Genomic DNA, 13,844 nt, shown 5'->3' with positions numbered 1-13,844 from the left:
GAACCAGGACTAATAAGTCAGCTATGGAGTGACTGTTTTGGGAATAGTGTTCACCCATGGGTGATAGGGTGTCTTTTTTTTTTTTTAAATCATTTTTCTGTGTAAGTTCATTCAAGACGGTAGTGATTATCTGGTTTTACCCTCATAGTTGTTGTTGGGGCATTTGATACCCTGGATGAGGTACACCATGGGTTGTGATAGGCTCTGTTTGCCAGAAGCTGGGAGTGGACAACAGGGGATGGATCACTTGATGATTACCTGTTCTGTTCATTCCCTCTGAAGCACCTGGCATTGGCCACTATCGGAAGACAGGATACTGGGCTAGATGGGCCTTTGGTCTGACCCAGTAGGGCCAGTCTTATGTTTTTATGTGTAGTAGTTCCAACACACAAATCTTTAAGATTCAATAATTTTCCAGTGTACCTCTCTCAGAAACCATTCTCTTCTGATTAGTATTTATCTAAGGCAGAGCAGTCCTACCGTAAACATATAGGCCCATATAGCAATGTAAAATTAGATGTGATGAGATAATGGCCATTTTTAACCAGGGCTTACAAAAAGTATTGAACAAGACTTGGCTTTAATCTTCATATAAAAACATGCGTTTTTCGAGATGCACTATAATCACTTGAAAAGTGTGTTGTGGGGGGTATTGATCATCATAGCAGTGGAGATATGTCTGCAGGTTTTGTATCTGTTGTTCTGACAGCCTCTGGTGTCACTTTGAGGTGGTGTGTCCTGGTCTGTGGGGAGCTTGCTTCTGATAATGAGCTGGGCAAGGCTCGGGGGTTGTTTGAAGGCAAGAAGAGGGGGTTCAGGAAAATTTCTTTCAGGATGTGGTCCCCATCAAATATGGGTTGTAACTGTTTGATGACACCCCGTATGGGTTCTCATCTGGGATGATAGGTGACATCCAGCGGTGTGCGATCAGTGAGGTTTTTTTCTGTACTGAAGCAGGTTCTCCGAGTCACTTGGATGGCCTGTTCTATGATGTGATCTACTTCTCTGGTGCAGTATCCTTGTTTAGTGAAGGCGGTCTTAAGTGGGTTTAGGTGTGAATATAGAACCATGATATCACTTCTTATATCAACGTAAGTGTCAAATGAGTCACCATAAGGAGTTCCTTTAGAATGTGCCTTATTTAACAAGTATATTGAAAACGGGCCATTATCTGTAAAATATGTGCACTCACAACTACCTACCTACCTACACACACACACACACACACACAAAATCCTTCCTGTGCATGCTCGCTGAGCTACTAGATAGCAGAACCCATGTGGGTCTGCTGTGGTGAGGGAGGAGGTGCAGGCTACAGGAAGCCCGTGCAAAGGTTTCACACCCCCCTTTTTGCAACAGAGCGGTGTACTCCCCAGCATCTCCAGCCACCCAAACACAAAGGGAAATGGCTAGTGGACCCACTACCGCATGAATCCAATGGCCAAACCATGCTGCATGAGGTGGGGAGATGGAGATGCTGCAGACCACAGGTCTGCTGCAAACAGAGGTGTGAAAAATCTGCAGGGACTTCCTGCATCCTCCCACTATCGCATGGATGCTCTGACCAAATTACATTGCAGGTGAGAGGGGAGAGAGACGCTACAGGGTATGTCTACACTGAATCTGGGAGCAATCCTCCCAGCCTAGGTCCTTGTGCTAGCATGCTAAAAATAGCTATGTAGACTTTGCTTTCATATTGCAACTCAGGCTGGGGCTGGAGCTCGGGCTCAGGCTTTGAGTCACAACATCAAAGCAACATCTACACAGCTATTTTTTGGAAATTGGTGAAAGCCCCTTTAGCATGAGTCTGTGGGCCCGGCTGGGGGGCTTGCTCCCACATGTAGTATAGACATCCCCCAGAGGTCCTGCACCCTTGAGGTGGGAATAGCTACTGTCAAGCCACTCCATTTCTTGGGAGGCAGGGTGACACTCTGCTGCCTCTTTCCCACATTGTTGTAGGGCCCCTAAATCAAGTTCATCTTTTTGGGTTGGGTGCAGGACAAACAATTTTAGCCAATTTACTTGTTTTCCCTGCTGGCAGTCATTTAAAAAACATGACAGAGATAATATTACATTAAAACTACCTAGGTTTGGTAAGAAGGCCTATTCAAATACACAATAAAAAAAATCAAGAGAAAAAAGTATTTTGCTTGCACACCATTTTCTAATGGTTGTAGCACAGGAACTTCTGCAGGGTGGAAATTCATTTAGGAATCAAGGTCACAAAGATGGTTGTGTGTATGCTTTTGCATTTAAAAAGTTATTTTCTGCTACTGTAAAGTGAAGAGTGTATTCAGAGGAATCAATTGTATCCTGCTGTATGTCTCTCAACACTCTCTGTTGCTTTCAATTATTTAAAGGGAGCTATTTCACTGTCACATCCATTGAACCTTGACAACAGGGTTTTGGCCAAAGTGGGTTTGTGATTAACTGGTAATACATTTCGAGCTCTTGTAAAACAGTTAGCAGAAGGTCAGAAAAGCAGACAACTACCAAAACACTGAAAACCTCTTGCAACTTGAAATAGGTTTCCACATATTTCTAGTTTTTGAAAAGGAGTCAGGATCATACATAGGCTCCAGTGGCTTGATGCCACAGTGACTTGCTACAAGAACTGCCTCAACAGATCCCCTCCCCTGCCCTTTAGTGTATATGATGCCATGCCAACACACAACACAGAAATGCACAGGAGATCTGCAAATGCCAAAAAGAGGTTGCGATCTGAGAAATGCAGGATGTGTTAGGGCACATCAATATAAGTTACTACAGGAAAAAGATGACAAATTATTGCACTGGGCAAGAGGTGCAGGCTGAATGTGGAGGGACCATATAGGGTGGCACATTTTGTGCCTTATACAGAGCTCGGCACAATGCAATAGAACAGGATAAGGGTGATGAGGAGATATCTACTCCTAAGCAAATCCTCCCATCTTCATGAAAAGGGGCTGCTTTAGGTACTATGGAGCAGATTCTCGCTATAGGGCTGGAGAAGTGCTTTTTGTTAAGCCAAACACAAGTTATTGGGCTCACAACAGGAGGAATTACAATGATATTCTATGGCCTGTGTGATGCAGGAAGTCAACCTATGTGATCTAATGGTCCCTTCTCACCTTGGAAGCTCTGAAACTATGAATCTCTGAAAGGCTCTGAAGCAACGCTTCCATCATACTGTAGTACTATCCAGAGGATTCCTTTCCCTTGCTCCCTAATCTGCCCAGTGCCTGGCCCAGAATGCCTGGCCTCGTACTAAAGTTAGCTAAAATCCTCTTTAGCTGGAACAGTTTATGTGCATGAGGCTGTTTAAATGTAGAGTCTGGAGCTCTCTGGCTACAGTGTAATGCTGAATCAGGGCCCATATTACCAGCTAATGTATATCTCTTCTTTGGAATCATTTAAAAACAATCCCACAGAGACCCATTTGTTTCTAAAGAATTTATAACTGTACTACTCACCTTTCGTTTTGATTTTTATGGCTTTTTGTTGCTTGAATTCTGTCCCGAGTAAGTCATACAGCGCGGTTAGCTCAATTAGTGCTAAGGAATAGACTTTCTTCATGTCCTGAGGGGCCAAATCACCAATCTTTGTGGTACCCGTTTTGTCCTTTGGCAATCTGAAATTCTAGAACATAGGATTTGCATCATGGCAAATAAACAATCTCAACACATTGAAGGACAAAGAAAAGTGACAAGTATAAAGGCCATTCTGCTGCTGTGGCACCACTTTTGTAATGAAACACGTTGCTACAGATGGGTGCCACAGAAAAGTGACATAGTTTAAAAAGCAGGCTGTCTGCAGCATGTAAATTCCCCATGCTTGTTGCACAATCAAACTTGCCTGGCAAAACCTATACAATGCAATGACTATATCTGATTGCAAAAAGCAAATCTGTGATGGATAGAACACGGTCTAGCGCAGATAATTTGATTAGTATGCACTTCTGGGTGGTATCTCTTTCCTTTCTCTCTTTTTTATGTTGTCTATTTAGGTTCCAACTTCACTGGGGCTTTGAGTAGATGCAGAAGTCTGCCTAGATGCAGTTGACTGTAGGATCAGGGTCACAGATGATAAACTCTTTGGGGCAGGAACCTGTCCTCTTATGTGTGTGTTTACACCTCACTCATTCTTGGGTGCCACATAAAAAATTAGTAATAGGAGGCTCACTGTTGTTCCCTCCCTCATTATTTACTATTTGTATTACCATACCACCTTGGACTCCAGTCATGGAGCAGGGCCCATTGAGCTAGGCATGATACAAACACAGAACAAAAAGATAAGCCCTGCCCATAAGAGCTTATTTGACTTTACTTCTGCTTCCTGTGATACAGGAAGTCTAACTCTAGCAGATAAGGGCTGGATGCATCTCTTTTAAAGTATAACACACCAAGAACCCGGCAGGAGGATTACTCAAAAGCTAGACATGGCATTCTTTCTGCTGGAAAGGACCCTGGATACCTTCATGGTCCTCTAGCCTCTGTTGGCTCCGAGGTATAGCTGAATTTGGGGTTGAAAACTCTGTGTGGCTGCTGAGCCAGCCCTTATTTATGATTGGTGGATGTAACCAGCTTCCTGCTTGGGGTTTAATTAACACACTTTATACGCTTCTTGTTTCAAATCAATATATAAGACCATGTGAATATGTGTGGGTGAGGGAGGGAAGGTCGGTACAGATCACACGTATCAATCGTCAGATCACTCCTTTTCTGAAATGTTTCGCTGCCTTAGGATTGTTCATCCCTAAGGTTATGGAAAAAGCCATAGCCACTTCAGTGTGTAGACAGTCAATAAGTAAAACTCCAGTAAACTGTTCTTTGAATGTGTAAATAATGTGTGACTCTTCTACAATTGAGTCAAAGACTTTCATAAGCCAGGCCAGAGTTTCCATTCCTATTTTTTTCTGCATTACTGAAGTGTGAGTCAAACATTTTTCAAAACCATTTCTCAGTGTTTCATTAGTGTCAGGTTTATTGTATTAAAACTAAGGGAACGTTCAGTAATTATTACTGGCAGAAATGTTTGTGTGCTTATCTAAATTGAGTGTTTGAAGAAAATTGAAACATTATTATTCCAAACATTGAGTTTACTCAGACATGTTTGCACACAGTGTTTGACAAAAGAAATTGCTATATTTTTCACACTGGTTATTAATTTGTAGTTTGTGTGTGAGTGCATGTTTCTAATGTTTGTGAAATTCTAAGGCTGTTAGTATTGATTTAGCCTTATTAAGAATAAGACACATCTGTTGAGAGATGGAAATGTGAAACCAGGGAGAAACGAATCCTCACATTTTGGAAAGACTCCTTGACTCTTTGTTATAACAAAACTTAAATCTTTTCCGAAGCGTTAAAATGCCTCATTCCTATACATGCTCATGTGTTATGTGCTGGGCACCTTAGCAGGTGCCATAAGCAGTATGCTTATGCATAGAAAATGTGAAATCCAGAAATGATCAATGTATCTGTTGAAAGGGGACCCACCCCCAACCTGTACATCTCTATTACAAGTGTAAAGATCAACCCATTCTTTATCCTCATCCTTTCGCCTCAGTGGCCACATGAGACTTCTGCTGGAATCCATTAATGCTCTTTAACCAACAAAAGAGGTCTCTATTAAGTGATGCAAGGCACCTCACCCCTATCAGTGTAGTGAGCAAGGAACTAGGGCCAACACTAAATGGGGAAGACCCTCAGCTGGTAGACATTGTCAGAGTTCCATTAATGTCTAGCTGAGGGTCTGCCCCAATAAATATAACCTGAGTTTTCTGAACTGCAATGAAAATAACTATTACTGAGCAGACCATGTCAGGCTAAAGTTCTAATTTTTAAGCATTACTAGTCCTCAATTTCTTTAAGATAAGGTACAGTGTTGAAAAGGTACTGGCACATAGTAGGCATAAGAATAAGATTTCCATATTTACTACTCTCCTAAAACACACACACACTGAAGGGACCCAATCCAATGAGAGCAGGACCTTTAGGGGCCCAAAAGAAATAAAGCTATAGCATTCTGAATCTTCCTGTTCCAACCAATATCACAGAAACAATGTTAAAAAGGCTAAAATAAAGTTTATGAAATGACTACAGCAATGAATGAGAAACACCTACAGGAAGTAGCGTATCATCCTCTTTGTCTTTGCACATTTTGCCTATTGAGCTGTCTTTGAGATTGGCTGCCTGCTCTGCAAATGAAATCTCTAAATTGATATCAGTTTCAGAAACTGGCACATCCTCAAGCAGGGTGGTCTTTTCACTGATACCAAGGTTGAACTCCGGATCTGAAAACAGAGGGGGGAAAAAAGTCATCAGCACTTTCAAATATTGCCTCTCTCCTCCTCTGGTTTGCATGAAAGTAAATATTTAGGACTCCAGACAGGTTAATCCTGTGCAGGGGGTGGAAACTCTTGGGGCAAAATCTCTGCTGGTGTAACTCCAATGACTGGAGTTATGTCAGCTGAGAATTTTCATCTCATGGAGTTGCCATGGAATAATTCTGCCAAGGGGCAGAGTTTACCCACTCCTTATCCCTCATGGAAAAGACAAAGCATTCTATCCCAAATAAACCAGAGATTCCTGGGATCTGCCAGAACCAAGCAGCTTCTGCTCAGAAGTTCCTTGCCTCAGATCTGCTTCCCATTCTCCTCTCTTCCTCTGGTGCCCTGCGACCATTAACTGCACAAGTCCTTCAGCAGCCAAGCTTCGCGGGGCAGTCCTGAACACCAGTTCTTTGTCCTGTAGGTCTGAAACTGGTGTGTGGGATGGGAGTGCAGGTGTGGGTGTGGGAATCCAATAAAGCATGACTGAGTCCTAACATTCTTATCCCCTTCCTATCATGTAGAGCCTGAAGCTCTCAAAGCCGCTACAGAGACGCTTCTGTGAGGAAGAGGTGAGCAGAGAAGAGTGGGAGCACGTAATGGTGGCACCACTTCTCTTTTCTTGTTGCCCTCAAGAAGGAACTGGGCACTGAACAAATGATTTAGAATAATAATTCTTTTTTTTGTTTTGTTTTTTAAATAGAGGCAGTTCTTTTACCATTTAACCTAGAAACATCCTGCTTTTATAGGTAATTACCAGGTGTTTTTCATTACCAATGTGTCACTAGTATCAGGAGACAAGAGAAGGGTACAAAGTGTTTTCAAGGGGAAAAAATAATTTTAAATATTCTATTCTGTAAAAGAAAAATTCCAGTCAATACACAAAACAATTTTATCTTATCACGAAGTTTCAAAGACAACCCAATCAGTCAAGGGCTCTGACTAGGTGAACTTTCTGACATCACCACCACCGTTGTTATTTGTAACCTGGTATCCCCGCAAAGCTCCCCATCGGGATTTTGGTCCCATTGTGTGAGGTTCTGTACAAGCACACTGGAAGACACCCTGGCTCCACTGACATCAAGGCAAAATTCTCAGTGACTTCAATGGGGCCAGGATGTCATCCTCTGGTCCCTGCCCCCAAAAGCTCACAATCTGTTTAAAGACAAGATGCTGCAAGTGAGTGTGAAAAACAATGGAATGGGAAGTGGGACGGAAGGATGAGGGAAACCATAATAAGAGCATGTGTTTGTACAGACTAGCTGTTGTGTAATGAAACACCCAACAGATGCTTTGTTTTCACCACTGTGGGAAATTTAGGGGTGCCAATTCTCAGATGTCTCAGATGTCTTAAGATAAGGTACAGTGTTGAAAAGGTACTGGCATACAGTAGGCATAAGAATAAGATTTCCATATTTACTACTCTCCTAAAACACACACACTCTGAATTTCTTACCCCAAAAGGGGCAAGCCATGGCCCCTAGGAAATAGCCTCATCCTGAGCAACTTCCCTATACTACTTCACTCTCACTGACCCTAGTGTAAGGGCTATGGTGGGGATAGGCTGGGTAAGGGAGAAGGTGCAAGTGAAATGCTGCTGCACTCCAGCTATTCTCTGCTCTCCCTGGCCCACTGAAGGGCTTAAGCAGTGCTGCTGTCTCCCAACACTGCAAACCCAAACGGTGTGGGAAAGAATAAGTCACAAAATAAAACGTTTCATTTTATTAAAAAAAATTGGCCCATACTGGTTTGAAACGTCTATATTTAAAGTAAAACTATTTGTGGAGTGCTTGGAGTTGAGACCATCCCATGCAAACTGCCCCAACCAGGGCCATACCCTTGGAGTTCTTCACACGGAAGGGCTGGCCTTAAGATCTTCAAGTTGTGAAACCAGCAGCATCAGTTTCAGAGTAAGCCATAATGTCTAGCACTCGGTTAGGACTTTAAGGTCCATTCAGCAGAGACAGAAGCAGCTCCAAAGAGAGGAACAGTTTTGATTGGGGGCAGTATGCTTTTATTCTACTTACAACTGAGTGTAAAGCTACGAGAAGTAGAATAAAAGAATTGTAAAATATACTTATATGACCAGTTTGTCTCTTCAGAGTAGCTTCAGCCTGAACTGTGTTAGAACCTCAAAGGCTTCACTGAGCAGATGTGAAGGCTCAAGCTGAAGCTGAAATTGGAGCTGCTGATTTCAGAAAAGCTATATAAAATGTCTTAGAATCGCAACACTTTTAGGGCCAAATTCAGCCCTGCATCAAGTCTACTGACTTCAGTTGGATTACACCACAGATATATTTGGCCCCAGTGTTTAATACATTAAACTGATTTTTTAAATGGTAAAAGGGGAAATAGGGTTCTTATTCCTCTATTATTATTTTTATCAGGATGTTGTGGTTATTGTGGCTTGTCTGATCCATGCATCTTTTGCCCCATATCAGCTTGGAACAGAACTGTTGCTAACAAAAAGTAATGCAGTAGTTCCTGTTTTAGCCCTCTGTTTAGAAGGAAGTTTTGGATTTGTTTTTTGTTTTGTTTTTGTTTTTTGGGTACTGATGGCTTTGTAATGATATACAAGCTTCAAAGACCTGTGGAAATGCTGCTGTTCTTATTTGGGGGTTTGATGTCTGTGCAGTCCTGATCCTACTGCTTTGTGTTTATTAACTAGGAAACAGCTGTAAGAGGAAGTAGATTTGCTGTGCTGTCAATTTGCCAGTTGTGGTCAAAGTTTCGTATGACAGAAAAGTGAGTGTGATACAAAAAAAAAAAAGTCAATACTGGATATTAAAGGGGACGTGCAAAAGGTGTGTTTTAAAACTGGGCCTGCATCGTCATTTTGCTTCCCTGTGATGTATACAGAAGGCTTGTGTTTAAAAAAAAATCATGGGAACATCAGAAAGGTTAAATCTGGTCTTTCCTGGAGAACATAGTGGATGTCCCAGAGGATGTATACTGTATACTCTGACTTATGTAACTGTTAGGTCTCACATTTTTATTGGCGGGGTGGAGTGGTTTAATCTTTAATTAACATGTTCTTCCTCAAAAATGCTAATTGGTCATTGAATTTATACACACAAACGAACAGACAGTTTTAGACTGTCATTGTTTCACTAGCTCTCCAAATAGAGAGTCTTTCGGGCAGCACAGTCATTTATTTCTAACATCTAAAAAAAGGCAGGAAGAAAAACTTTTGAAAAATGTTTCAGGCCTTATTTATATACCATAAAGAAGCAAATAAGGACACATCTCCATTTCGTCCTTTAAGTTACCTTTAAGGAGATTCAATTCTTCCTTCAGTTACAAGGGTACTACTGCCACTGACTTCAATGACTTATGTAACTGAGGCAGAAATAGACCTTGTTTTGGGTGATTTTTCTCTCAATTTGGAATAGGAAAACTACTACACGGAATGTTTGGAGCCTGATCCTGCTTCCATTGAAGACAATGGGAGTTTGGCCACAGTCTCCTATGGGAGCAGAACAGGCTCCAATACAGTAGACTATATTTATGAAAAGTTTGGGAAACAAATGTTGTACTAACGTGTGCATTAAGCTGAAACTAGCAAACAAACATCTCTCACATTTCCATCATTCCCCCTCTTCCACCTCAGTGCTGAAAGGGGGATTAGGGACTTTTAGGAATCACTAGGGCATTTTGTGGGCCTCCTTGCTCCTTCCTGGACAGATGCATGGGGCATTCTCCATTTAAGGAGAACCATTCTCTCCCACTCCCAACCATGCCTCATTCTTTCCTGACTGACATCCACATTCCTGGGGCCAGCCAGGAAGAGTTTATAAATGCTGCTGGCCTCAAGTGTCTCACAGTGGACATGTGTCACAGAGGGCTGAATCCCCCCTTACCCTGAGGCTAGGGCTGGTGCAGAGCCTGAGGGAGGTGCCTTGCATCGCCATGATTTTGGTGTCCTCAAAGCCAGTTTCACCCTCAAACCTGCCGTGAATTTCCCCCCAGTTTTAATGGTCTCTGTGAGCTTTAAAGAAGCCAGGAAATAGGAGTGGCACAGGAGCATGCCCCTCCCACCCCAATCCATGCCCCACCTCTTGCCTGCCCTGAAACACCTCCTGCCCCAGGGGCACCTGTGGAGTGGGGGTGGGGCATTCTTCACCTGGGAATATACCCTGGGGGGGCTGCTTTGTAGCCCCTTTGTGTTGACACAGCCAACACAGTGGGCTTGCAGGGCGACCATGAATGGGCCCAGAGGGAGCACACTATGACACTGGTCCACAGTCTGTGCTGTCTGCATATTAGTTTCCAACTGGAGTTGTTTTTGACCTATATAGGTTACATCCATGTATCATATCTACCCCCTATGTGCTAGCACTGCAATCATACTCAGAGGAGGTTCTCAGGCTAACAGTCCTCCAGTAAAGAAGGGCAGAAGCTGGTGATGGGACAGTGGCGGGAAAAGCGCTTGTAGGTTTCTTTTGGTTAAGTGATGGTAAAGGTCAAGCAAAGGAGTCAACTGATGTACACAAGGGATGTGGGAATTTGCGTAATCAGAAAACAAGAAAAAGACATGCCCAGCTTGCATAGGACCCAGTCTAACTCCCTTTAAAGCCAATAGATATGTCAGTGAGTGTTGGATCAGGCACGAGACACCCCAAGGCCATATTCCCAGAGGCTGTTTATGCCAATTTACACCAGCTGAGGATCTGGCCCCAATTCTGGAAATTTCAGAGTGTCTTTCAACTAAGCCCTTGTCCCTCCAGGTCTTAGATGAAAGTCCCTTAGCAACATCTGTTTTCTAACTGCCTGATCATTATGCTTTGGGGTTTACCCTTCTAAAAGCATCTTACTCAGCATGCTTACCCTGGAAGCTGGCCCTTTAATCTGGAAGAGACAACCAGCTGCAGCCCCACATTAGTCATTTTGTCTCTGGCTGTTGCTACTCTGAGTGGTGAGTTCTCCATTTTTTTTTTTCTTAGCATATCTTTTCCTGAGGAAGTAGCACATGTCTCACTATCCTTAACTCTTAACTGAGCTCCTTTACATGATCATCTAAAGAGCACTGCATCTATTTACCTTCAGGGCATGCTGTGATTTTTTGTTAGGGCTTTTGATAAAGGAGTGAGGGTTGGGGATGGTTAAATATGTGAGATTATTATAATTTCTGTTAGGCATAAAGCAGGTAGCCTGGTAAATGATGTTTGGCAGCTCAATGAGTGTCCTTTGGATTTTATTTTTGTTTGTTTTGTAGATATACACACAAAAGCCATGGAGATAGAGGTTTCAAGAAATCCAAATAAATGAACCTCCCCATGGATACTAAACATACTAGAACTAATTGACTAGATTGAACTGTCCCTCCTGGATTGGGCCAGTCAGGAAAAAACAAAAAATGTGAACAATGGGGACCCTTTCACATTATTTCCTGACATCTGTTCAACCAAGGAAGAGTTTAGGTTAGGGTAGAGGAAAAAAGGGAGTGGGAACAGGCTCAAGGAATCCGAGTTCACATGCTCCATGGAATTTTCAGTATAATTATGAATAGCAGCACTAGGCAGTGTGGCCTAGTGGACAGAGCATTGGACACAAGAGACCTCAGTTCTAGTCCCAGATCTGCTACTGGCCTGCTCGTGATCGTGTCTCATATTCCCTTCTATAAAATGGGGCTAGAGATCCTATGAACACCTCTGTAAAACACTTTGAGATCTGCTGATAAAAAGAGCAAGGTATTATATATTATCACCATCCTCAATTTGGCACTCTAGTCAAACGCTCTTGAGAAATGGACACTTCAGATACCTAACTAGGAGCAATCATCGCTTTCAGAATATGACAAACCATAGATTTCACATCCATTACCAAGTTTAAAAATGTGGGACGTAGAAAACAGAGGCATCACTATGATTTAAATTTCTAAAAAAAGTAAAAATCTATTATAACAAATGATACTAGTGCATTTTTCAGGTAAAACTGGTAAAAGCATTTTAACTTTACAATAATGCCTCTGGATTTAGATTTCATAGGTATTTGGTGTCTTTGAAACCCCAGACAATGTTTATTTATTGCCTTTAAAGCCAATCACTGTTTACATAACACCAATTAGCTCATTATTCTTGAAGAAAGGGATCATGGCACAGCCCTGAAACAGGTGCAGCAGTTTTTAATGCAGCTCAAGTTGGATGGCTTTCCTGCAAAAATGAACTGATTTTCTTCTTGTTCTAATCTCACAAACGGAGCCCACTTTGGCATGTTGGCAAAAGCAGAAGTGTATTAGGATGTAAGTAGGCTGCATTTGCCTGGCCCATCGCAATCTGTGCTGGGGAGAGCTAACATATGGAATTTGCCTTTCAGAACTTCCCATTTCTAAAGGGTTCATCGGGGCCACTGGAAAAATGCACCAGATGTGATAAAACACTGCAATAATTGCTTGGTAATTTTCCAGCCCCAAATTTTAGTGTAGTTTATTGACACAAGCACCAGGCTTCTCTTCCTTCCCTTGTGCTGACCCAGCATTTTGGCAGCTCTCCCAGTCGTTCACAGTTTTTACCAGCGAAAGGTTTGCTGAGAGCAGGAGAGGGTAAGATTAATAATGCTTCTGGAAACACAAGAATTGTGTGGGGCTCATTTCTACCTCTCCCTCTCTCTCTCTTTACATTGTTTATGTTTTGTTATTCATCTTTCCTGTATTTATCCCTCTGTTAGCTATTTCTCCAGAACACTTTGGATACACATTCTAAAATTTGGAGGTGGTTAATCAGTCTTCCTGTCTATGTATCTACAAAGCATCCAGCATAATATCTAGATCGGGGGTGGGCAAACTACAGCCCACGGGCCACATCCGGCCCATCAGGGCTTTGGATCCGGCCCACAGGATTGCCACCCCAGTGGCGGCGCGGGCCCTGCGCTGCTCCCAGAAGCGGCCGGCACCACATCCCTGTGGCCCCTGGTGTGGGGGGGCAAAGGACTCCATGCGCTGCCCTCGCCTCCAGGCACCGCCCCCCGCAGCTCCCATTGGCCGGGAACAGGAAACCGCGGCCAATGGGAGCTTTGGGAGAGGTACCCACAGGCAAGTGCAGCGCAAGGAGCCCTCTGCCTCCCTTCCCCCAGGGGCCACAGGGACGTGGTGCCGGCTGCTTCCGGGAGCAGCGCGGGGTCAGGGCAGGCAGGCAGGGAGCTCCAGGTAAGCAGCGCTGGGCCGGAGCTCGACCCCTTCTTCACCCCGCACCCCAACTCCTTGTCCTGTGCCCGCTGCTGCATCACTCACCCCTCCTGCACCCCAACCCCCTGCCCTGAGCCCCCTGCTGCAGCCCACACCCCTCCTGCACCCCAACCCCCTGCCCTGAGCCCCCTCCTGCATTCTGCACCCCTGCCCTGAGCCCGCTCCTGCACTCCGCACCCCTCCTCCACCCCAACCCCCTTCTCTGAGCCCCCTCATATACCCTGCAACCCTCCTCTGCCCCAACCCCTTGCCCTGAGCCCCTTCCTGCACACCACTCCCCCTCCCATGCCCCACACTCCCTCCCGCACCCCAACACCCTGCCCTGGCCCTGCATGCAATTTCCCCACCCAGATG

The 13,844-nt window shown here is 43.8% G+C and overlaps 1 protein-coding gene across 2 annotated transcripts in view; it reads right to left on the bottom strand.

The window, feature by feature from the left end:
* ARHGAP18 (Rho GTPase activating protein 18) overlaps window positions 1-13,844 on the bottom strand; it is a 92,248-nt gene that overhangs the window by 29,738 nt on the left and 48,666 nt on the right. For both annotated transcript variants that reach the window (XM_024210780.3, XM_024210781.3), the window contains exons 5-6: window positions 6,102-6,271; window positions 3,453-3,618 (exon numbers count right to left, since the gene is read on the bottom strand). In XM_024210780.3, the coding sequence (XP_024066548.2) occupies window positions 3,453-3,618; window positions 6,102-6,271 (336 nt within the window). The remainder of the gene's footprint in view (window positions 1-3,452; window positions 3,619-6,101; window positions 6,272-13,844) is intronic.

Source organism: Terrapene carolina, unplaced genomic scaffold (genome assembly GCF_002925995.2).
Source record: "Terrapene carolina triunguis isolate 2854851 unplaced genomic scaffold, T_m_triunguis-2.0 Scaffold85, whole genome shotgun sequence".
NCBI classification, from domain to species: Eukaryota; Metazoa; Chordata; order Testudines; family Emydidae; genus Terrapene; species Terrapene triunguis.
The sequence above is the reverse complement of the archived record's forward strand: the minus strand, read 5'-3'. Positions and strand labels throughout refer to the sequence as shown.